The following is a 26067-nucleotide window of genomic DNA, read 5'->3' as shown; positions in this document are numbered from 1 at the left end:
GTCAGGGGTCAACTGCCCCCCTAAATAAATAAAAATCAATAAAAATACAAATCTGAGGTTCTTCCCCCCTAACAAAAGCCTACCCCCCCAAAAAAAATCTTGGCTATGCCCATGCTTGGACACAGAGCTTTAAAGCGTGGACCATGCCTGGAGAGAGTAGATGAAAGGTAAGTGTATAAGCCCCATCACTGGGAAGGAGAGGAGATGGGTGTCATTTGGTGGGTCACAAGTTATGCTTTATTTTTTTTATGAGCATTCAGCTGCATGCAGGAGCAATTAACATTGGCCTAAAGTGAAAGTAGTGTTTTCACCCTCCCCTTCTGTTTGTGTTTGCAGTTGCAAAATATAGGACATTGACACCAATTTGTGAAATTTTATCCAGATATTTGGACAGCAGCGTGTCTCTTGCTGCAAGGACAGAAGCAGCATTTCATCAGCTTAGTAACAAAATGGAATCTGCCCCTAGATTCGCTGTGGAAGAAATGAAATTAACCCTTCAACTTACAAAACAAAGTTGTATTTTTGGGAAACAAACAAGCAAGCAAAAAAATATTACAGCCATGCACTCTGTGGAGTGCAGTAGTGTAGCACTGTATTCTGGGGCCCCAAACCAAAGAAAATTAGTCACACTTTCTTGAATGCCCTGGAAACATTGACACTGCAACCCTTGGCTCTTACAATGAGTACATATTTTTACTCAGAAGTTTTCTCACTGAATATAATGAATTTAAAATCCAGTTCATTAAACTTATTATTTTACAATAGCGCATGAATGTAAAACTGCAGTCTCAGATTTGTTGCAGCTAACCTGTCCTGTGGATTTTCATGTGATTTAAGCATAATGAACTTCCTAAGGATTTGAGAGTTTGACACCAAACTTTGAGACCCATAACCAGTTTTCCTGAGTTTAACTGAAGACCATGGGTTATATATATAGTCTATTTAATTGGATGGGGAAACTAGTATAAACTCAGCACTTAGGCATTGTCAGTTTGGCTACAAAACTACTCATATATTGTGAAATAGTGCAAATGACTTTAATAGGAAACTTCTGGAATTAATGTGTTGTGGCTTGCAGTCCAAGCAGCCCAGCTGCAAAGTTTGAAGCAGACTGCCAGAATGCTGATGATATGATAAAGGGATGAGGAGCATGTGGCAATGTGACTGTCTGTCTTATATCTAGCAATCAAAGTTTACATTCACTTTTCTTGCCCCTTTTTTGGTGTGTATGGTGAGGATGAAAGGCTTGTTTCCATAATTACCATCTCAGAGGGAAGGTTAAGACCAAAGGTTAGTTCCAGTCTTCCTTCTGAGATAAGTTTTAATATGAGACCCTCTTTCATAGGAGCTGGGGTGTGTGGAGGCCAGATCTTTACACAGAATACTAAATTCATGTGTGAAAACTTTGTGTCACCTTTATTGAATATTACTGAATATTTGAAACTTCCCTAAAGGTTATGATTTCTAATGGAAGTTCCACACCTATTTTTCTTTTTGATTGACCAGCTATTCATGCTTCAGTCAGAGAAAATCAGATAGAGATAATCAGTTGATACCTCAGTTGGAGCCAAAGTGGAACAGTACTGTAAATTTACATTGGTTCTATGCCATTTTGTGGATTTGAGAATTTCAGTCTGCTGTGGTGCTGAGCTTCAATTATTTGTTAAAAGTGCTTAATATGTCCTCTTTATTCATAGAACACAACTTGAGTCTGTTGTGGTTTGTTCTCGGTCCTGTGTCTGTTTAGTTCATTACTTTGCCTTGCCTTATCTGTGCTTTAACAAAATACAATAAATTTAATCTTTTAAAAGGAAAAAAGGACTAAAAATCCTAGGTAAGAGTGTTTACCACCTACATTTGTAGTGTGGATATATATGTTGTCATTGAACAAAGTTCACATATTAGAATCCTGCTGCCACTTCACTTTTCTCTCTCTCTTGCCTTCTTCCATAGGTATCTACACATTTCTTTCCAGCAGCTTAAAATCACTGGAGGAAAAAGACCATATCCATCGCGTTCTTGATAAAATCACAGACACCTTGATACATCTGATGGCCAAATCAGGCCTCTCTCTGCAGCAGCAGCATAGGCGACTGGCTCAGCTCCTCCTCATCCTTTCCCACATTAGGCATATGAGGTGAGTTGCACTAGTGAATGCTAACTTGTAAACAAAGCAGACATCATAATATAATATGCTACAGGGAGTGTCAAAAATGTTCTTTTCCCTTCACCATAAGGACAAGTACTTCTGCAGACAAGGTTGTCCACTCTGAAATTATTTAATTAACCTCCATCACCTCTAAACTTGAGAAGTCTGGAGGGTGGCAACACGAGAACGGGCCTTTTCTGCAGTGACTCCCCATCTGTGCAATGCTCTCCCCAGGGAAGTTCACCTGGCGCCTTCATGATACACCTTTAGGCGCCAGGCAAAAACATTCCTTTTTAACCAGGCCTTAGGATGTCAATCAAATCAACCCAATATCCTTTTAAAATTGTGTGTGTGTGTGTTATTGGGTTGTTGTTGCTTTTTTGTAGATTTATATTTTGATTTTATTCTGTGAACCACCCTGAGACCTGCAGTTATAGGGTGGTATATAAATTCAATAAATGTCGCATTTGTGAAAAACAATTACAATAGACTCTTTCATGTGGTTCATAGTCTAATAGAACCACCTTCACCATTGGGGTCTGGTAAGGACCGCAAGATCTCCTGCAACAGTTTTGCAGATAAAATCAATCAAATTTGGAAAGAGGTAGAGTCCACCGTGGTAGCAGGGCCGGAGCGGGGGAGTGCCAGTGCCCTGCCTAGATGAGTTATATGGGGTCAGTTTCAACCTGCTACCCCCAAGGATGTGGACAGTCTGCTTGGACAAGTAAAACCGACCACCTGTCTCCTTGATCCTTGCCCATTCTGGCTCATAAAAATGAGCCAGACAGGGCTGGGCAATGGGCTCTGTGGTGAATGCTTCCCTCTGTGAGGGAGTCTTTCTGGACTCCCTTGAAGAAGTGGTTATTAAACCGCTTCTTAAAAAACCATTTTTCAACCTGGTCACCTCGGCCGATTATCATACAGTCTCAAATATTCCAATCTTGGGCAAGATGATTGAGTGGGTGGTCACTGAACAACTTTAAGCATCTCTAGAGGATGTGGAACATTTGGACCCCTTCCAGTCAGAGTTCAGGCCTGAAACCACCTTGGTCATGCTGGTCAATAATCTCCAGCAGGCTAGGGACAGAGGGGAAAACTGTTCCCTAGTTTTGCTGGATCTCTCAGCAGCTTTTGATACCATCATAGTATCCATCTGGATCATCTAGGAGGTTTGGGAGCTGGAGGCACTGTTATGTAGTGGTTCTGCTCCCTCCTAGTCGTGTGTACAGAAAATGGTGTTGGGGGATGAGTGTTTGGACCTGCGGGTTCTCACTTGTGGGGTGCCTCAAGGTTCCATCCTCTCCCCCATCCTTTTTAACTTCTATATGAAGCCGCTGGTAGAGATCATCAGGGGGATTTGGCTCAGTGTCCACCAGTATGTGGACAATACCCAGCTCTACCTCTCATTTAAATTGAAACCAATGAAGGTGATGAATGTCCTTTGTGAGTTTCTTGGAGACAGTTGGAGGAATAGGTGACGGTTAACTGATTGAGGTTGAATCCTGACAAAACAGAAGTACTGTTTGTGGGGGACAGGGGGCGAGCAGGTGTGGGGGATCCTGAATGGGTAACTGTGCCCCTAAAAGACCAGGTACACAGCCCCAGGGTCATTTTGGACTCACAGCTGCCCATGGAGGTGTCCAGGGCAGCTGTCTACCAGGTCCATCTGGTACACAGGCTGAGACCATAACTGCCTGTACACTGTCTTCCCAGAGTGATACACTTGGACTATTGCAATGTGCTCTATGTGCGGCTACCTTTGAAAGTGACTTGGAACTACCATTAACCCAGAATGCAGCTGCTAGACTGGTGACTAGGAACAGCTGCCAGGGCTATATAACACAAGTCCTAAAAGATCTACATTGATTTATGCTCGGAAACGTACTGGGAGCCAAAGTGTTGGTGTTGACTTTTAAATCCCTAAGTGGCTTTGGTCCTGTATACCTGAAGGAGTGTCTCCATTCCCATCATTCAGCTTGGACACTGAGGTCAAGCTCTGAGGGCCTTCTGGAGGTTCCCTCATTGCAAGAAGTGAGCATATAGGGAAGCAGGCAGAGGGCCTTCTCAGTAGTGGCACCCGCCTATGAAACTCCATCCCATTAGATGTCAAAGAGATAAATTATTATATAACTTTTAAGGCAGTGCTGCATCAGGAAGCTTTTAATGTGTGATGTTCTGTTGCAGTTTTGTATATTTTGTTGGAAGCTGCCCAGAGCGGCTGGGGCAACCCAGTCAGATGGGAGGGGTACAAGTACCATATTTTTTGCTCTGTAAGACTCACTTTTTCCCTCCTAAAAAGTAAGGGGAAATGTGTGCGCGTCTTATGGGGTGAATGCAGGCTGCGCAGCTATCCCAGAAGCCAGAACAGCAAGAGGGATTGCTGCTTTCACTGTGCAGCGATCCCACTTGCTGTTCTGGCTTCTGAGATTCAGAATATTTTTTTTCTTGTTTTCCTTCTCCAAAAACTAGGTGCGTCTTGTGGTCTGGTGCGTCTTATAGAGCGAAAAATACGGTAAATAACAATAATAACAAGAATTCATTAAAACAATGGAAAGTCAGATAACCTAATGTTTCTACACATGTGACAACACATACTGGTATGCCTTCTAGGTTTAGGTTTTTTTAAGGAAGAAGCAAATTGTGACTCTTATTAGTAAAAGATATATAGTAAATTTCCAGGACAGGAATGAGAAGAGAGAACCTCTAATTGTGCACTAAAGTATAATTTATTCAGGCCACTGTGTTTAGATCACACTCTTCATCAGAGGCAGTATAAAACAATCTTTGTTATTTCCAGCGTCAATCGTACTCCAAGGAGGCCAGTTAAAATTATTGGACATTATTAACTTAGGTCCCATGTCAATGGGTATACTCTGAGTAGCCCTTGGCTACAGACCTCTGTATTTTGGACATGTTCTGTTACAAAGCGATTCATGTCATTAAGATAAAGCGCATTGGACTGAATGCATTAAATTTTAGTACACCTCAGACATTCTCTTTTCTCATTCCTGTCTTCCATCCTTTTTTCCACTTTCCCTGACAGGTCACAATACATGGCTGGAAGGCTGTGTTTGGGGCCTTATGGTGAAGGGCTGGTAAGAAATCTTATAAAGAAATAAAATAAATAATAAGTTATGTGTGGGGTATATTATAAATTGTACATCTCTACTGAAACATGATACTGTAGTGGTGTTTTAAAATGAGGGCAGGGAAGGAAAGGGGCCTATGAGGGAAGAGTCAGGATCTGTGGACAGGCCCAGAGCCACTAGCACCACCAAATTCTTACCATAAAATGGAGTGCTTTTAAAGAGTAGTTCAGAATTCATAAACATTTAAGGAATATGTCAAGTTGCACTATTGTTCCTTCTTTCTTAGAGGGTGTAACCTAACTGGTAGCAGCTCTCCATAGTTTCAGACAAGTCACAGTCAAAAGTTCTACTGGAAAACACAGAGGGATTGAACCAAGGCCCCTATGCACATAAAGCAGGGTAGCCAATGTGGTTCCCTCTCTTGAGACTACAGCTCCCATCATGCCAGATCCTTGGTTACACTGGCTGGGACTGATGGTTGTAGTCCAACAATAACTGGAGGCCACCATATTGGCTATCGCTGGGGTAAAGCATGCACCTTTTCACTGAACTCGAGTCCTTTTTCAATGTTACTGAGTTTTCACCACTGTGCAACATGACAGCAGTAGAACAATCTTAGAATGTCAGTCACAATAGCATTACTATGAGGACAAATGTATTGCCTATCTCTCTAAGGAATTGCAACATTTCTGAGACAAAGATCTGCAGCATCTGGATATGCCCTAAAAATGTTGCAGAGTCTCGTGAAGAGACTTAAGACATGTTGGTCTCGGAAGCAAAAAGAAAAAGAAATGAATTCAACCCCTGAATAGTATCACCACCACCATCGTGTCAATTGGTGGCACTTCTCAGGGTATTCCAAAGTTGGATTCCCCTACTTTGTCCTGTGGTAGATCCATGCCTGGAAGTATGATTTCTCTGCATGATAACATCTTGTTTTATTTCTATGTGAATCTGCAGCAATAAAGGAATGGAGCACCTCTACAACATGAAGTGCAAGAATGTGGTCCCTCTTTATGATTTGTTGCTGGAAATGCTAGATGCCCACCGTTTGCATGCCCCTGCAGCAAAAAAAACACCGCCACGTGAAGATGAGGCCATGAACCAGTTAGCAACCACATCCACTGCAATGCATTCCTTACCACCTTGCCGTGTGAACAAAAAGGAAGATGCAAAGGAGCCAGAAACCAAATGAGAGCCTACATTTCAAATAGCCTACAGCTTTCTGATTATCCCATTAAAAAACTACCTACTTCAGGCTTAGCTGAACTGGTACCATGTGTAAGCACTCCAATACTCAACAATCACCAGTGATTCCCAAAGCATTGCTTGATGATATTGTTAGTGGAATGTATAATTTTGGACATAATATGGGGAGTCAGAAACAATTATCTCTGCTTAATATAAACATAACACAATCATGAGGATTCCTGAGGTATTTTTGCTGGTATCAGACTGAAAATTTGGGTGACCTTTCTCTTTGAAATCAACTGAGCAAAGATCCCAGCTGAGTTTGAGTAGGTGATGTTTACATTTGATGTTCATTGGCTCTTTGATAAATGTAAGAACCCTATTGCCCCCCAGCACACCCACGTACACACAAAATGATGGCGAACTACTCAGATTTTGTTAGACTCCAGTCTCATTCATATTTCAAGAAAAACCAACAGGATTTAGAATATCACCATTCAGGCTTTTTTATTGTTATTTCAGGGACGTAATCTATACACAGCTAAACAAAAACTTTAGACCACGTGAACAGATGACTTCAGCAACAAATCCTTCAATTAACTTGTTATGAGTGACAAAGAAGTGCTAGGTTGCAGTGGCACCCATAATGGGCTTGGTACAGCATTACAGAGCTTACGCTGGTAGAGATGGAACAGGTAGTTTTATGCAGAGCTATTTTTCTAGAAAAAGAAGTGCCGGAACTCACCACGAATACCTCCCTCATTCTTTTAGAATGGCAATGGCGCCCACCTGAAAGGTGCCAGAACCCTTCTGAGATGTGCCAGAACCAAGTTCCAGTGAGTTCCAGCTGGGAAAAGAAGCCCTGGTTTTATGATCATAAAAAGAATTCTTAGATGGGTAGCTACAGGCACAATCCAGCACATGGGCCTACTAATTTCTGCAATGTGTTTGGAATGAAAGGGTTGTACAAAAGTACTGTGCAGAAGTATATCCTTCCCACAGTTGTCTGGGAGTCAACCCTGCATTAACAATTATAGCAGAAGTTTTTTATATATTGGCCTTTGACCAGAAAGGCAATTAATGCATTTTATAAATAAGCAGAAGAATCAAAATGGTTCAGTTTAGACACTACCTGATACATTATAGTATGAGATGGCAAAATCTGACTGATCATGTTTTGTTGGTGCTGCCAGGAAGATACCACACTAGAATGGGAGCTTCCCTTTGTATGTTGCCATTTTGTACTGCAACTGAACAGCTTGCTGCTGCATACTTAGGGGTAGCAGCACTCTCACTTGTATGAATGGCATTGAATTTGGTCTCAAAGAAGAAGCTTGTATCCTTACAATTGCTGGGAAACAGAACAATTGTATCTATTGCATACTATCAATACTGCACAAGAGGGGTCTTTGGGTTCTACATAGGTATAGAAGTGAGTCTTCATGTTTGTGACTGGATGCTCCCCAGTGTACAAAATAGCTCTGTGTTGAGTAACTACTGGCAAAGAGGAGGGAGGTGATGTGAGTAAAGACAATTTGTGTTGCACTGCAGCCAAGGTCACTTTCTGCCATTGGCCCAGGCACATACTGGCCCCAACTAATGATGATGAGCACACACACCTGGGGGCAGAACGTAACCAAATCTGCAGGTGATCATCATGAGCTGCTTTTGTGGTATATATTGTTGCGCTCTTGCCTCTACCCAAAATCTATAAAAAGCAGTACAAGCACTAATGTTGTGAATAGTTTTCATCTCGTCTTAATTTTGCAAAATGCGCTCACCAATGCCTAGATTTTGAGCTTTATTTCTGGTGGCCTTGCTTTTTATTAATGTAATGAAGTATTTGTCTTTCTGCATTCAAAATGTACAACAAAACAACAAAAATGGTTCTGCTTTGAAACTTCCCCAAAGCTGTTGGGGACTACAAAGTGCCTTGTCAGAAACTGACACATTTTCAAGTGATAACTGCTTTCTTGTGTATTGCATAGCATGAAGTATAAGCAAGAAGTCAAAATGTGTGTAGGACAACATTTAAAATAATCAGCAAAGTTTATCCATTTGTATCCCAGTGCTTATAACACCCAATACATATATTTTGTACCCTTTTTTCTAGGGGGTATTTTTAGCTATTTTCCCAATCCTCTGTTTCTTTGTGGGCACAGAGCTTTATGTGTGTACAGAACTCCTGTGCTTGCAAGGACTTATCCATTAACATCAGTGAAAATGGCACAAAGGACAGCCAGGGGCTTTCCCTCCATTATAGTGAATAGGGAACAATTGTCAGGCACAAGAGCTCTGTGGTTGCATTGGATAACAGAGATGTTGAACTCTGGATGGAAGGTAATGTGTACAACACAAATTAACCATCATTGATCTAAATACACAGCTGCTTTCTTGGTTCTCCTACTTAATAGCCACTTGTGTAAATTACTTAAGTAGATCTGAACTAATTTTTGTAATTTATAGACATCAGTTTTGATAAAGACCATGGAAATAATTGCTTTGGCTTCAGAAAGAAGCAAACAAAAACAAGACAAGCTACAAAGAAGCTGTGGGTGAGGGAGGGGAAATGTCAGTTTGCAACCAGAATTTGTGGTTTTAAATCTCTAGTTTTAATGCCAACATACCTGTGGCAGGTTTAGCTTGGGAGTCCAAGGGGGGAATGTGTTACTTTCTATTAAATCTGTTTAACTTTGCAGGGGTGGGGTGGTTAGTTGTTACTATTGTTAGATTGTTGAAAGCATTGTTTTATCATTATTATTGAAAGCACCTTAAACGATGTAATGTGTGTGTTTGTATGCATATTATATACACACATGCAGAGCTCACCTAACAGACAACTGAATGTAACTGTTGTATTAACCCAGTCAACCGACTAAAATACAAAAATCACCATATGTTGTTATTATACTTTTCAGCTATCCTCTCATATGCAATCATTTGTGCCTAAGGCTTAGCGATTGTTAGAAATCACTATTTCATATCAATTTTTATATTTACATTAGCCAAGACAGCACTAATTTAGCCTTGTACCTGAACACGATGAGGAACTATCCTTTAATGAAGGAAGGACATTCAAGGCAGCTAATTACGTTTCTTACCAAAATACTACTAATGATGGATATGAAAGATACCAAATATGGCAAGGATTGGTTCTTCTTTTTAAACCGAACGGTTGATACTGCACTTAAATTTAAAGACCAAAACATAAAACGCCCTGGAGATATAGAAAATGTAATCTTGCTACATGCCAAATCATTGTAATACAGTATGTTGGATTAACTTGCCTTATCTAATGTCAATTAACAGGCTCACTGGAAATACACAGGAATGGAAAAGCCTTGAGTGGTGATATTTGTCTCTTTTCATTATTTCTTTTTTTGGTAAGGGCAATTTTTGTAGCCAAGTATGAAAGCCATTCTTGTATTTAATGGTATTGTGGACTCTTGCTCAGGCAAACCTCCTCCTGCAGATAATCAGCCTCACCCAGTCATCGTTTTCTGTGTGGCAGGGTTATGGTTTTCTGTATGCTCATGCCATCTGAAATGCCCCTACTACAGACAGAAAACAATGAGATTGTTCTGTCTCCTGCATGAAAAAAAAATCAAATCTGTAAGAGATAGTGCTGCGTAACAGTAATTGTCTTTTTAAAAAATCCTTCCAGTAGCAATTTAGAGACCAACTAAGTTTGTTATTGGTATGAGCTATCGTGTGCATGCATACTTCTTCAGACATGGTGGTTTCTAAGGTGCTACTGGAAGGATTTTTTTTTTTTTGTTTCAACTATGGCAGACCAGAACGGCTACCTACCTGTAACGAGTAATTATCTTATCTGTTTGGATGACTTGCCATCAGAACAGGCACAATTTAGTGAACTTGAACTGTGAACAACCAATCTGATCTGCCAGATTGTCTAGCCACATCCTAACACAAAGGTGAATCTCTACCTGCATCTTAATGCAAGAGTGAGTGCATAACAACATCACAGTATTGTGTTCAGTACTAATTATTGATGTGCCGCACAAAATTGCCCGTTTTTTTTGTGTAATCTCTCACATTACTTACTATACTGTTAGCCTCATGATAATATTCTGTGACAGAAAACAATGCAAGTGGCCGGATTTTTCCTTGATGGTTTTCCATTAGCCTATTGCCATTTAAAAAGTTGTCCTTCTGTACATAATTATCAACCTAAACTTGCCCATTGGAAAATTAGCTATGCCCTGATCCGGCTTTCATCGTGTCTTACAACCAAGTCCTAAGTGGGGAAGCACATTCCCATCCACCTCAAAAAACACATCTAGTTAGTTTTAAGGAGCCTAGATAAGCATCTTCATTAGCATTTGCTGTACACATGGAATCCTGCTTACACAGCTTTTATTTGCTGGATTGTGGTGCTAGTACTTGCCATACAATTTGGTATGGACTTGAGCCTTCATTTTACAGACATGTTCTCAGTGCTACTGCTTTTAAAATGCAAAGCTAAAAGCCAACTTTTAAGTACACAAACTTTTGAAGATGCAAATGCTCTGCAGGGTAAGTCAAATTAATTGTTTGCTCTACATTACACCAATTTCTGAAAGCTTTTTTTCTAATGTATCTTACTGTGGCTTTGTGAAGTGAGTCTTCAGAACTGAAGTGACTGCTGAGTCAAGACTTGATCTTAATGCAGTGTTTTAAGCTATCTGTCCTAGTACATAAAACATTGTTGGAGTGGAATTGTGACATAAATCTTGGGGTACCAAAAATTTTCTTTTACATGAAAAGCCTTCTCTTTATAGATGCATTCTCTAGTTTTAATTCAAATATGGATGTGTTACTGTCTGGAATATTGTTCTGTATGTGATCATTGCCTTTTGACGGGCACTTCAACTTTGCACTGTTCTAAAGAGATTTTTGTAAAGAATCTACTTTTTTGCATTCAAATGTGCCTAAACTTATATGCTGCCATGCTGCAAGCCTGTATTTTAGTAGGAATGTTGTCCTGCTGTGCACCTTTTTCTAAAAAAAAAACAAACAAAAACAAAAAACAAGCAGTGTACTCAATCTTGAAGTGCCCATCTAAGAATGGCAGAAGGATGCTAGTCAGAGAATAAACTCAACAAGCCACTTTATGCCACCTTATTGTATATATTTTTAAAATGAAGCTTTTTGTGCACTACAATATCCTTTCATTGTAAAGCTTTCCCTTTATTATGAGGCTCATGGGCCATAATGTATTTGTTGAATTATTCTGCTCTTTTGCTGATGCATGTAATGGTATAATTGATGTCCCTGTTTTGTTAGAATATTGCTTTGTTAAATGAAAGAAAAGTTTAAAAAGGGTAAACTTCCTTTTTTTGCACTTTCAAAAAATGTTACAAGCAGCTTCAGAAAAAAAATCAGCAGGATATCTGATCTGTCAAGATTTTCTCAGCTTTGATGTCAAAATAAAACAATGAACCACAGCACATTCTAGTTTGTGTATTACTAAAATATATTACTCTGGGTACAGTTCTCAATAATGACTGGTTACATTTCCCACTCATTTAGCTTTAGTAAAAAAACAAAACACAATTCTTTGGTTTTGAAAACAAGTGAAGGTTAAAACTTCTGTACAATACAAAAGTAAACGCACAAACAACAAAAACTGATTTTTTTACATTAGTTTTAACCTTCACATGAGGATCTGAAAAACAGATTCATCCATTTAAAAACAAATCATGCAACCTTGGGCTTGTCCCCCCACCCTGAAAAATGATTTGATTCTACATAATAAAAATCCTCCTTCCACTTTTATGCTAAACTCCCAGAATACAACTGTTAAATAGATGAAATGGTACTGTGCAAGAATAATCAATTTCAAGTTTAAGGGACCTTGAAAAGAATTTTTTTTTACACGAACCCTGATGTCCATTAACCAGAGCTTACTTCCAAATACTAATCCCCGTGTATGTGTAGCAGCTGTATTCTGTGAACTAAAAATGGGGGAAACTTGCATATGCAGGTACATATACAGTATACTGCAGATCAAAGATCTAATACAAAACACTATCTAGTCAGCAGAGCTTCCCAAATAAATGGTGAATGGCATCCAATAAATACTCCTACTTTACAGATAAGAAATGAATACAAGGCCAGGCATGGCAAATGATTTTATTTTTTTTCCAAGTTTACTTATTATCATTAAGCTATTGCGTGCCATAAACTTTTGCCAATTTACTTGCAAATCTCTCACATAGCAATCAGTAGATCTTTATATTGTTCTCCACTCCCATTTTAAAGAAATCCTTGTGTGATAGTGAATTGGGACCCACTTGAACAATATTAGGTGTCTCATAAGGGCTGGATCGTACAAGCACTTGATTAACCAACATTTGATGAAATGCAGGTGAATGTACGAACTGAGACTTTTGAACAACATTTGGTGTATTAAAAAAACTTTAAAAGGAAAAGCCCTAAATGGGCAGAGGGACCTCGAACACCAGTGAGCATGCTTGGTGGTTACAGAAAGTGGGATGGGGAGTGGGGGTGTTTGAAAACACTCTGAAAACCTTGAGCAGGGAATGAAATTGTGTAACCTGTATCAGGACATAGCTGGGTGGCTGGGACCCTAAACAAGAGCACTCCACAATGCAGCATATTGTTGTAGAAAGCACATCAAAGTGCAAGTAGATAAACAGGTATCGCTCTGGAAGGAAGGTAAATGGCGTTTCTGTGCGCGGCTCTGGTTTGCCAGAAGCAGCTTAGTCATGCTGGCCACATGACCCGGAAGCTGTACGCTGGCTCCCTCGGCCAATAAAGAGAGATGAGTGCTGCAACCCCAGAGTCGTCCGTGACTGGACCTAATGGTCGGGGTCCCTTTTACCTTTACACTTGATGAACCTGCAAGGACCCAAGGTAAATTATTCCCAAGTCAATGATTGGGTATGGGGTGAAGACTGGTTCATAGGTTGGTTTTTAAAAGTTCAAGAATCATTATCCATAGCAGTTGCCTGCTATACCGAGTGATAATTACTGTTTTCATCAAGAGAGGTTTCTTCCCCTCTGGGGAAAAAGGACGTGATGGAGATTCTGCTAAATTGTTGGTATATGTTATCATAGTGCTGCTGTAACATCACTACAAATTGAATAATATATTGCACCAGTATCGGTGGTAGTCCAAGACAGATTGGGGAGCCCTGGGCAAGAGAGTCATGAGGCGCCCCTTAAAGGTATGAAAGCAAGTCAGGCATAAAATATCACTTAGTTATATATATGAAGCTGCAATGCAATATGGAATTATGTATCATAATACATTCATTGTGGTCACTTTTTATTACAGGAGTGGAGAATATTACCGGTACTTTATATGTTGTAACAAAACTACACTGAAAACAATTAAAGCAACAATAAGCAAGCCATTATTTCCACATGTGATGCTCTTAAATACCATAAACAGAAAGAGCAAACACACACACAAAGCATACTGTGTGAAATCCACATAGGCAGGTCATGTGGTGAACTGGTGATATCCAGTACACTGATAAAGAACAGTATTATGATTTAAGGTTTAATTCTCTAGTGCCCTATTAAATGAAATTAACGTTTCCAAACCTTCTGGGATGATAAGTCCTAAATGAAAACACTGTAATCCAAGCCTCACCCAATTTTATGTTCAACTGAAATAAGTGTTGAATCTTACTAGTTATTCTTGCAACACAGATGAGCACAGATTGATTGGCTTATTTTTCTGCAGAGGGGCAGGGAGCAATTTCAACATTTTGAGTTCTAGTGAGTATCAACAACCACCTCTTTAACCCAACCAACAACTCTGTTGAATCCACGTCTCCCTCAAAGTGCAAAGATACACTTTTCAAGGTCATCGTCTCCCATTTTAGTCAAAGATTTAGCATCAAATATGAATCCATTATTTGTCCTTAAACTGCACCATTTTGTTCGATCTGTGATCTACATGAACAAGATGGCTGCTGCCTCCTTGTGATGTCCTGGTCAACTGGGTATGAGCGTGAGGACATCTCTCAGCCAAGGAACTACTACTGATGTGGATGGCTTTGGGCTAAGGGAGAAAAGGTCATCTGCCTGTGCTTTTGTAGGGAAACACTTGCATGCTTGCCATGCTGCTCAACACAAAGTAGCCTGAGTGACTGACTGACTATAAAGGAGGCAGGCAGGCTTTTGTACTTGGTTAGAGTGTGGGGCCGCAGATGGTTGTCCCAGCCAACACTTGCAGTAAGCTGTTGCTGCACCTTGTCATAGCTGCCAACTTTTCCCTTTTCTTGCGAGGAATCCTATTTGGAATAAGGGAATTTCCCTTAAAAAAAGGGAAATGTTGACAGCTATGCACCTTGTATTCCACAAAGATACAGGGGAAAGACTTCCTCAGTGCCTGCGTGTGAAGATCTGAAGGGAGAGCCTAACCAGATTCAGCTGCTACATCCCACAATACATTAAAAACTCTCTTATAACACTCTTAACAGTCTTTGCTTCCCCTAAAGTATCCTCCTGGGAACTACAGCTTGTCTTGGATACAAAAATGGATTGACAGTTCAATGAGGCCAATCTGGTTGACAGCCCAGCTGTGCCCCTATATGGGCAGGAATAGCCTAACTTCTGCTGTCTATGCTCTGGTAACCTCTAGATTAGATTACCTAGCTGGTGCAGAATTTAACGCCCAAGTTGCAAAACGATTTGAGCATGTAACACCAGTCCTGGCCCGACTGCCCTGACTGCCAGGTCCACCTGGCACCTTGCTTACATATCTTCAGCCGCCAAGCAGAAACATTCCTCTTCTCCCAGGCCTTTTGCTAATTAAACAATTTATGGCCTTTTAAACTGTGTGTTTGAGAGAGAGGGGTTTTTTGTTTGTTTGTTACTATGGTATGTATTTTTGCATTTTTATGTTGCAAACTGCCCTGTGAGCCTTGGGTGAAGGGTGGTATAGAAATTTAAGAACTAAATATACAAATAACAAATAAATGAAAAAGAGCCTAAACCCTATACCTTTTAAAGTCACACTCCAGGATAAGATAAACAGGACTAAAGAACGTAGGTGGAAATAAAGTAAACTGAAGAGGTTTTTCCATAGCAACAGATAATCCATAAACATACTGTGGCTGCCTCAATAGTTTTTAATAATAATATTGCCAATACAAAAATTTATCTTTATAATATGTGCTGGATCTATCACATTATCCTCTGAAAGTCTTCTTTGGAGATTTCTGTTTGACTTCAGTGCCTCATGCCTTTCCACTCATTTACAAGTTCACTACTTTCAAAATTAACTTCCTGACCAGCGTCATAAAGGTTTCTGCCTTTCTGGAAGTGTAGAGACAGCTTGCTGAAAGTGTAAAATTACTTGCTAACTACAGCCCACTCACATTGCTTTTTCTATGGGCCTTTAGACCCCCATCGACTCCACTTTAGAGCGGTGTCTTGCTGACATGTCAACAGATGATTGTTCAGCTGTCAGAGATTGGGGGCTTGACAAATTTGCAGGCAGTCCATATATTACATTAGTTCAAGGCAGGTACTGTATATATCTTCTGGCACTGAACACCCACTCTTCACTAAAGCTCTCCTTCATTCTATTCCAAAGTCTCCATCAGGAGGCAACTTAATTTACACTTTCTCCATTCCCTTTGTCAGATTTTGTGGCCTTCATGAAATTTCTTTTCGCAAAGCTGAATTCAAGCACCACTGAAAATGCAGCACATCACATCTTCTGTCTTAGTCAATGTTCTTTTCTCTTTTCAACACGTAAAGTCATAGAAGTTGGTGGCCACTACTACACCTTGGGCGGCAAACCACACAGGTCATCTACGTGCTGTGTTTAGAAGTATTTCTACCTATTAAACGATTCAAAAGAGCCTATTTATATAAACTATTTTAGCAGCAGTCTGTTAAGCCACCTTCAAAGTCTGATGGGTTAAGCAAGTAATTTGACAAATGGAATGGGTCTTTGTCCAAGAAAGAATGTGCACAATTAATGATTTTCCCCAGAACAATAACCCTTGCTTATTAACTGCAGCAATAATGTAGTCTTACACTCATTGTGAGCATCTGGTTTTCTCTGTTTTGTAGTTCTTTAAAAATATACTTGAAAAACACTCTCTCTCTCTCTCTGTGCGTGCGCATGCGCGTGCAGAGACAAAGGTTGACCACAGTTTAGTGTAGAATTCATTTACACAGACACAACTACTGCAGCTCATTAAACACTCTACAAAACACCTGGAGAGTTGGACTCACAGCAAAGGCAGCATTCACTCAGATACACAGCCCCCCCATACACTATACAGGCTTTTACATAGGTGTGGCCAGCACAACAGGGCTGTAGAACCAGCCTCCTGGAAGCAGCGTTGTTGCTGATGACTGGGGCAGGGTGGCAGCAATTATGGAGATGTGTGGCTATCTTGGCGGGAGGGCCAGATTGGTTATATGGGTGGGTTGGCACCATCCTGACTTTGCCACCAACCTGGCCCAAACTTCCCAGGATGTGGAAGCTGTTACGCTGGCAACTGACACCTGTGAGTTATTATTGTGATTGTTATGGTTATATGTACTTCTTATTACTATGTATTACCTGTCCTTCACCCCAGGGTTCCAGGGCAGGTTACAACATTAAAGTACAATATTGAAAACTGTTCTAAACAATTTACAATTGCAAAAATAAGGTGGGTCCTAAAGAGGTTCGTCTTCAACGTTCATTGGAAGCTGCATAATGAAGTTGCCAGTTGCACCTCTGTGGGGAGGGAGCCCTCAAAACTTAAATACTTCTACAGAGAATGGCTTTTGACAGGCCACCACCACTTCCAAGGGTCAAGGTGCTACCAAGGCACTACTAAGAGAGTCCCCTGCCAATCTTAGTACCCACACTTGTATTCTCCTGTTCTGGAGGGTAGGACTCGGACCAATTGCCTCAAGCAACAAGAAAAGGGATTCCGACCAAACATCAGAAAAAACTTTCTGACTGTAAGAGTTGTTTTACAGTGGAATGGTTTCCCTCAGGAGGTTGTGGACTCTCCTTCCTTGGAGGCTTGTAAGCAGAAGTTGGGTGACCATCTGTCATGGATGCTCTAGCTGAGATTCCTTCATTGCAGAGGGTTGGACTAGATCAGTGTTTCCCAACCTTTTTTGGGCAAAGGCACACTTGTTTCATGAAAAAAATCTCGAGGCACACCACCATTAGAAAATGTTTAAAAAATTAACTCTGTGCCTATATTGACTATATATAAAGTAGCTCTCTTTAATAGGAATCAAATAAACACAAAGAAAGTATTTTATAATTACTTTATTATGAAATAGTAAGTAAACGGAAATATGAAAAATTATAAAATACTTTATTCAGTGCGCAACCTGGGCCTGTTTGGCTGAACACAAAGCTGATATTCTGGCTGGAATCGAAGAAAGACACACACGTAGCTCTTCGTCAACAGCTCTCAGTCTCTCTCTGTATTTAGTTTTTATAGCAAATGAAGGAAGAGTAAGCAGGCTGGGGTGGGTTAAGTAAGGGCTGAAAGTGCCTAGATGAAGTGGGGGAAGCTAGAGAGGAGGTACATTCTGACGTTTGAGGATAGACTAGGTTCTTTATGTGAATGATAGGTGAGTTATTTGACAGATCGAACTGAGAGCAAGGTGTGGCTTGTGTAGCTGGGGTGGACATGAATGTTTGGGGTGCAAACCCCAGGCCGGCCAGGTCCGAGGGGGGGCAGGGAGAGACGGGCCTGCCTGCCTCTGCCTGCGCTGTGGTGTGTTTTGCCCCGACCAACGGACGGACCGACCTGCCAGCTGTCTCCCCAGTAGCAGCGCGGACTGGAGCTCCGTCATTCTCCCTGCCGGTGCCCGGGGAGGGGAGTGTGGGGCAGCCGCTGTGGAAACGATGACGTGCTCCTCCTCCTCCTCCTCTTGCTGGGCCAGAGCCAGCTGGCTAGCGCTCGCCCCTCCTCGCTCGAGCCGACCCCACCGCCGGGGGCCTTCCCGTCCTCTCAGCGGCGCCGCCTCACGTCCCTCGTCCGGGGGTTGGGAGGGGGCTGGGGGGGAGGAAGGGGGCGAGGGGGAGCAGCCGCCGCCGCTCCTGAGGAGATTCTGAGGCGGTGGCGGGCGATGCGTGGCAGAAGAGGAGGGGTCCCGCCAGCCCCGCGTTTCTCTCTCTCTCTCCCTCACGGAAACCTTCCCCTCAGCTTCTGCCGCTTTTTCTCTTCTTTCCCTCTTCCTTTTTTTTTTAAAAAAAATGTAAAATCTTTCCTTTCTCTCTTTTCCAGCCCTCCCTCCCCTCTTCAAGGAATTTCACTGCACTCGGGCGCCGCGGCGCGCAGGCGCACTGCTCGCTCCTCTTTCCGCGCAGGCGCCTTCTCTTGCTCTTTCGCCTCCTTTTCTTTCTCTCTCGATGGTCCGCCTACAAAGGAGCGAGGGAGGCGCCCGCCATGTTTGGATTTGCATCCAGCAGGAGATGCCGCCGCCGCCCCGCCTCTTGCCGCCCGACTCGCCCACCTCCCTCCCACGGCACACCAGGCAACGTCTCGCGGCACACTAGTGTGCCGCGGAACACCGGTTGGGAAACACTGGACTAGATGACCCTTCGGGTCTCTCCCAACTCTACAATTCTATTATTCAAAGAGGATCCATAGGAACAAAGCCAGTCTTTCAGATATCTGGGGCCTAAATTGTTCGTGACTTTTAACGCTAACATGAGCACCTTGAAATAGCAACCAAATAATTATATTTCCAGGACCTACCCTACTTTCTATGAGGGCCACTCCATTTCTTTTACGGGATTCTTTCCCACAGTAGTAGATATGATGGTCATCCAAACTGAATTCGACAGAGGACAAGATGGTTGGACAGTGTTCTCGAAGCTACCAGCATGAGTTTGACAAAACTGCAGGAGGCAGTGGAAGACAGGAATGCCTGGTGTGCTCTGGTCCATGGGGTCACAAAGAGTCGGACACGACTAAACAACAACAACAACACCCTACTTTCTTGACTGCAGTTAGTTTTAAACTGATTTTGATGTTGCATTTTAAAATTGCTGTAACCCGCAGTGGGACCTTAAAGGTGAAGGGTAGGTACAAAAAAAGAAAATCAAATAAGTACTAGGGCACTATTCAACTAAGTTTTACTTAAAGTAGACCCATTAAGAACATAAGAACAGCCCTGCTGCAACAGACAGACTTGTTGTGCACCTAGTCCAGTATCCTGTTCTCATGATAGCCAACTAGATGCTCACGGGAAGGGCTTAACATAGACCTGTTCATGCATTTCACTGAGTAAAACCTAGTGGACTAGGTAAAGGTAAAGGGACCCCTGACCAGTCGTGACCGACTCTGGGGTTGCGGCGCTCATCTTGCTTTATTGGCCGAGGGAGCCGGCCTACAGCTTCCGGGTCATGTGGCCAGCATGACTAAGCTGCTTCTGGCGAACCAGAGCAGTGCACGGAAACACCGTTTACCTTCCTGCCAGAGTGGTACCTATTTATCTACTTGCACTTTGACGTGCTTTCGAACTGCTAGGTGGGCAGGACAGAGCAGGGACCGAGCAACGGGAGCTCACCCCGTTGCGGGGATTCGAACCACCAACCTTCTGATCGGTAAGTCCTAGGCTCTGTGGTTTAACCCACAATACCACCTGCGTCCTTCTACTACCCCTAATAAATATTATATATAATAAATAATAAATAATATAATCCCACAAAAATGTAATCGATTTTGACACAAGATTTGATTTTTTTCAAATCAACACAACACAAAAACCTGACCTGATGAAGAGAAACGGATGCCATTTCCTGATTCAGCTGTGCAAAAATACCCTAAATCAGTTGTAGAAATCTAGACAACATTCAAAAAGTAAAAAATTGTTGCCCAGTGATAAGTTGTGCCATTACCAAGAAGCTGATTTTGTAGCACACCCCATGGAACTGTCCCAGTAAGCAGCAGTGATGCTCTTGCCAGGAGACCAGCTTCACAATGCAACCTAGCCAGCTGTTACTGCTTCTACACCACAGAAAGCTGCTGGGGTATCCTGCTTTACTAATGGCAGTCTTCTAATTGAAATAGTTGTCCAACTGGAGGTCTGTCCACTTGAAGTCCAGCTTAAAGATAAAGAATCATAAGGAGAACAGGGATCTTTGAAGGTGCTGACCAACAGTCTGCACCTGGACAGCAGACAGAGAATGAGCACAGGTCACTTGGTTGCACTCTTCCGAATGCAGTGCTAAGCGGGCTATGCATGTGATAAAAAAGGTCAATCCATGCAATGGAACCTCCCCCGATCTCTTCTGTGTGCCCCCAAACCCGTTCTTGGGTTTCCTTCAGTCCTGTGGAGGTGCAGGGTGTTAAGGTTGGGATGGGTGAGGTCTCATTGTGTGAGCGGACCTCATTTTGTGAATGCAACAACTTAGTTGGATCCCACCCTAAGTCTTATAGTAATTATATTTAAGTACGTATCTATACATATAAATTATCTTAAGCAAATTAAAATGTGTGAGTGACCCCTTGAAGTTGCAAATGTATGGGCATTGCTTCATTGTCTATTTTATTTTACTCATGATTAGAGACATATTTCGAAGACAGGAGTGCCTGGCGTGCTCTGGTCCGTGGGGTCACGAAGAGTCGGACACGACTAAACGACTAAACAACAAAGAGACATATTTCAGTGCTTTGTGTTGCTTACTCTTCTTTCCTGGCATTCTTACTGACTCACCAAACAAAATGACAATACATGCTCTCCATCTCCTCTCTAGATATTTTATCTACCTGTAAATCTCCAATGCCTTTAAGATGAGTCTCATGGTCAACAGTACGTGCTCTTTTCTTTTCAAAACAAGCACATTGTTAAGAAATGGGTTTGGTTTCCTATATTCTAGGCCACTTCTAACAGAAAAAAAAAAATCATTGTTGTGAGTGCTACCCAAATGTGAATTGATCAGCATTTTATGCCTCACAAGCTGTTGTTGTATGTGAGCCTGTCTACATGGCAACTGCAAACACTACCAGTTTGGCCCCATAGCAAGCAGCCAGATGGATGTCTGGAAAAAGGCTAGCACATTAACCCACAGAGTGGGATAGCAGTAAAGGGACACTGCTTGTCCTATACAGTAGATGCCTTCTACCTATCTCTTGCTCCCCTGCACTTCATGGAGCTAACAGGCTGCGGCCTTCTTGCATACAACACCAACTGGGCTTCATGCATGCATCCAGTTCTACAAGTAAGCACCATTCAGATGAGTTCTAGGACACACCAGCATTAGTTTAACAACGCAGTTTCCTACCAGGTTAAATCCCACCCATCTTTTGTGCTGCACTTCTCTGACCCCAAAGTAGAGTTGTGACTCATCACTCATCCCATCTGGTATCTATCACATTCTTCATTGGTGTTCATAAGCGAAACATAGTGGTGTTTACATCTCTTTGCTTCAAATAAAATAACATATTAAAACAACACAGAACACTCTTAATCATTCTCTTTAACATTTCTTTCTACTCTGAAGAACAGACATTTCATATAATTCAGATTTTATCTGCTATTTTTAAGTCATGACGGAGCTTTTCCTCTAACCATGTGGTTATTTATTTATTTATTGGATCTCTCTGAAACAAGTTTATACAGAAATGCTTCTTAGCAATTCAAGCAGATTGTATTCACTGGGCTATTTTCATTTTTAAGATTAAGGTTAAGGGACCCCTGACCATTAGGTCCAGTTGTGGCCAACTCTGGGGTTGCGGCGCTCATCTCGCTTTATTGGCCGAGGGAGCCGGCGTACAGCTGGTCATGTGGCCAGTAAGACTAAGCCGCTTCTGGCGAACCAGAGCAGTGCACGGAAAGGCGTTTACCTTCCCATCAGAGCGGTACCTATTTATCTACTTGCACTTTGACCTGCTTTCGAACTGCTAGGTTGGCAGGAGCAGGGACCAAACAACGGGAGCTCACCCCGTTGCAGGGATTTGAACCGCCAACCTTCTGATCGGCAAGTCCTAGGCTCTTTGGTAAAATTAATATAATGTAAGTATGAGAAGAGGACATTTTTTTAAGTACTTAAAAATATTATTATTGCAATCTTTAATTTTTTCAGACCCAGAACCTACTAACAGCCAGTGATTTTTTTCTGGAGAGACGAAGGGGGACGCATACACCTAAACATTTTGTGAATCTAAGTTTAGCCTCACTGAGGGGCAGTATTTCAATATGAGTAGGAAAATGAGAGTACCCCTAAACATTTTTTAAGGAAAAAAGCACTGCTTACAGCAGACTACAAAATAACTACAACTTTTATTTTCTTTAAACATATTTTTAAATCTTTGCCTTGGACTGAAAAGATGAGAGCAATAGCAAGAAATCTGTACTTCTAATTGTTGCATAGAAATGATAATTTATTTGGGGGCATTTCCTGCTATTCAATGAGAATCTCAGAGGGGCTAGATAGTTTCATTTCCCCTCAAACGCACAATGTACATGACATACTGAATGCAAACAAACCATGAAAAAGAATCTCTGAATTGAAAGTGGAGACACTATTTGTACTTTTTGTTTGTTTTGTTTATTTGTTACACAAGAAAATCTTTAATAAAAACTAATTTTTAAGAATAAATAAACTACTGAAACCTTTCGTTGTTGCTGTTGTTGCTGCTGCTGCTGCTGCTGCTGCTTTTGCAGCTGGTCATCCCCACTGTGGGTGAATCTACACTCATGTTTCATAACATTAGGAAAGGGTTAAGAAAACGTTTAAAAATGTAAGGGTCATACTACGCTTAGTTCAGGATTTTAATAATGTGTTATTGAAATGTGACAGCAGAGGGCGTTGCAAAGGTACTAGCTATCTTAAACGGGGTAGACTTTGTGGAAACGTAATGAAAGGGGCAGAGGAACCAGAGACCAAATTGCAAACATGCGCTGGATTATGGAGAAAGCTAGAGAGTTCCAGAAAAACATCTACTTCTGCTTCATCGACTATGCAAAAGCCTTTGACTGTGTCGACCACAACAAACTATGGCAAGTTCTGCCTGATCACCTCATCTGTCTCCTGAGAAATCTCTATGTGGGAAAAGAAGCTACAGTTAGAACTGGATATGGAACAACTGATTGGTTCAAAATTGGGAAAGAAGTACGACAAGGCTGTATATTGTCTCCCTGTTTATTTAACTTATATGCAGAATTCATCATGTGAAAGGCTGGGCTGGGTGAATCCCTAGCCGGAATTAAGATTGCCGGAATTAAGATTGCCGGAAGAAATAGCAACAACCTCAGATATGCAGATGACACAACCTTGATGGCAGAAAGTGAGGAGGAATTAAAGAACCTTTTAATGAGGGTGAAAGAGGAGAGCACAAAATATGGTCTGAAGCTCAACATAAAAAAAAACGAAGATCATGGCCACTGGACCCATCACCTCCTGGCAAATAGAAGGGGAAGAAATGGAGGCAGTGAGAGATTTTACTTTCTTGGGTTCCATGATCACTGCAGATGGTGACAGCAGTCACAAAATTAAAAGACGCCTGCTTCTTGGGAGAAAAGCAATGACAAACCTAGACAGCTTCTTAAAAAGAAGAGACATCACCTTCTCGACAGAGGTCCGTATAGTTAAAGCTATGGTTTTCCCAGTGGTGATGTAGGGAAGTGAGAGCTGGACCATAAAGAAGGCTGATTGCCGAAGAATTGATGCTTTTGAATTATGGTGCTAGAGGAGACTCTTGAGAGTCCCATGGACTGCAAGAAGATCAAATGCATCCATTCTTAAGGAAATCTGTCCTGAGTGCTCACTGGAAGGACAGATCGTGAAGCTGAGGCTCCAATACTTTGGCCACCTCATGAGAAGAGAAGACTCCCTGGAAAAGACCCTGATGTTGGGAAAGATGGAGGGCACAAGGAGAAGGGGACAACAGAGGTCAAGATAGTTGGACAGTGTTCTCGAAGCTACAAACATGAGTTTGACCAAGCTGCGGGAGGCAGTGGAAGACAGGAGTGCCTGACGTGCTCTGGTCCATGGGGTCACGAAGAGTCGGACACAACTTAACAACTAAACAACAACAACGAAAGAGAAACTAAATGGGACTGACATTTTAGAACGATATTTCTAATATCGTTCTAATAACGTTTTAAAGGTGTGTGTGTAGATCCAGCCTCTCTCTCTTTTGTTCTGTTAAAAGAACAGCCCTTAAGCATAAAAAGGAGGCCATTAAAAAGGAAAAAGGGGTGGCCCATCCAATGAAGCTGGATTCAGGGCAAACAAAAGTGCACACAGTGCACATTTTAACTGTGGAATTAGCTCCCACAAGAAATAGTGACCACAGGCTAGGATGGATTTAAGAGGATTAGACAAATAAGGCTATCAACACCTACTAGCCACAACGACTTTGTTTCACTTCCACTGTAAGAGGCAGTATGACGTATGACTCTGAATACAATTTGCTGGGAATCACAAGTGGGGAGTGTGCTGGGGCACTCAGATCCAACTTTTGGGCCTACTATTTCTTATGTTAAAACCTACACTTATGCACTCTACATAAATAATGTTATGAGTTGCCGGGGGGAGGGTAATATTCTTTGAATATACAGGTTAGTTTCCTGGTGAGGTGATTGCCTGATGGGCCATTAAGGAGAACACAGGACAGGGCTCTGTGAGAGATAGCCAATGGGTGGGGTGGTTAGAAGGACAAAGGCAGAGTTGAGAGCAGAGTGTTGGATATGAGCTAGAAGCAAAGCAGCAATATGGGAAGAGAGAGATGTTTGATTTCTGTTTGAATCCAAGGCTGTGGCTATGGAGGAAGGAAGGCAGGCCCTCTTGGGGCATTAATGTTGTGAAGCCCTCCATCATAGGCTCAGACTGAGTATATACCGGTAAGTTGTTTAGACTGGAGCCCCTGGAATCTTGCACCAGAGACTGAGGTGGCATGCAACAGTAATATTAACTAAAACTATGACTATTCTTGTTAATATTTTTGTCTCCATTGATCAGTGTGTATTACCAGCATTTGCTGGTGGAAAATTCTGTATGTTTACATCTTGCTCCTGTACATTCCTACTGACAAATAAATCTCCCCTTGTCCAATCAGACTTGCTTCTAAATCACAATAAATCTATCTTAATAATTTAAGTTTCCTTGCTTTAACTCAGCTCACCCTGAAACAAAATCAGGCATGTGTAATGCATACTCATTTAGAGGTATAATTAATTTTGTTTTATAGCATTAGTATCTGTTGCCTGTGTTGAAAGATAATGACGAAAATACCAGACGTTGTGGAGCTATAAGATGGGAGATTTAGCCCTTTGGCTGCTATCTCTGGCCTATCATGATCCCAGGGACAACCCTGGTTAGTTCACCCATTTCACAATGTGCAGACACTCTCTGAGGTTATTTTTAACACTCCTGAACAATAATTTTCAGACTAGCACTTAACTCAGGATAGCTGCCACCACATAGTAGCTGTCTCTGGCACAAAGGTTACTGTGGAACCAGGGAAGAAGAACTGATTTAAGACTATGGGCTCTTTTCATACTTACTTCAACAAGACAGTTCCACCATACTCTAATTACCAAAAATTTAGGCATTGGAATTGTGTGTTCAAACAGTGCCAATTCTCTTTTTACTTGTTGTTTTGTGATATATTTTAGCATAAAGGAACTACCTACATTACCCATAATGGGCTTCATGTTTCCTGGCTTGGAGTA

At 41.6% G+C, this 26067-nt stretch overlaps 1 protein-coding gene and 1 long non-coding RNA gene across 14 annotated transcripts in view; one reads left to right on the top strand and one right to left on the bottom strand.

Moving 5' to 3' along the window:
* Positions 1-9769, top strand: part of ESR1 (estrogen receptor 1) — a 195081-nt gene extending 185312 nt beyond the window's left edge. For 8 of the 9 annotated variants that reach the window (XM_081905168.1, XM_081905166.1, XM_081905167.1 and 5 more), the window contains 2 exons: positions 1954-2137; positions 6199-9769. In XM_081905168.1, coding sequence (XP_081761294.1) covers positions 1954-2137; positions 6199-6433 — 419 coding nt within the window. In that variant the 3' untranslated portion in view covers positions 6434-9769. Of the gene's footprint in view, positions 1-1953; positions 2138-5192; positions 5245-6198 lie in introns of all 9 variants that reach the window. The other variant, XM_081905165.1, reaches the window with a different exon arrangement.
* The window catches only part of LOC309366555, a 102951-nt gene that overhangs the window by 72581 nt on the left and 4303 nt on the right, over positions 1-26067 (bottom strand). The gene's annotated exons all lie outside the window — the stretch shown is intronic.

This window comes from Podarcis melisellensis (genome assembly GCF_964234715.1).
Source record: "Podarcis melisellensis genome assembly, chromosome: 3".
NCBI classification, from domain to species: domain Eukaryota; kingdom Metazoa; phylum Chordata; class Lepidosauria; order Squamata; family Lacertidae; genus Podarcis; species Podarcis melisellensis.
Note: the sequence above shows the minus strand (reverse complement) of the source record. Positions and strands in the feature narration are given on the sequence as shown.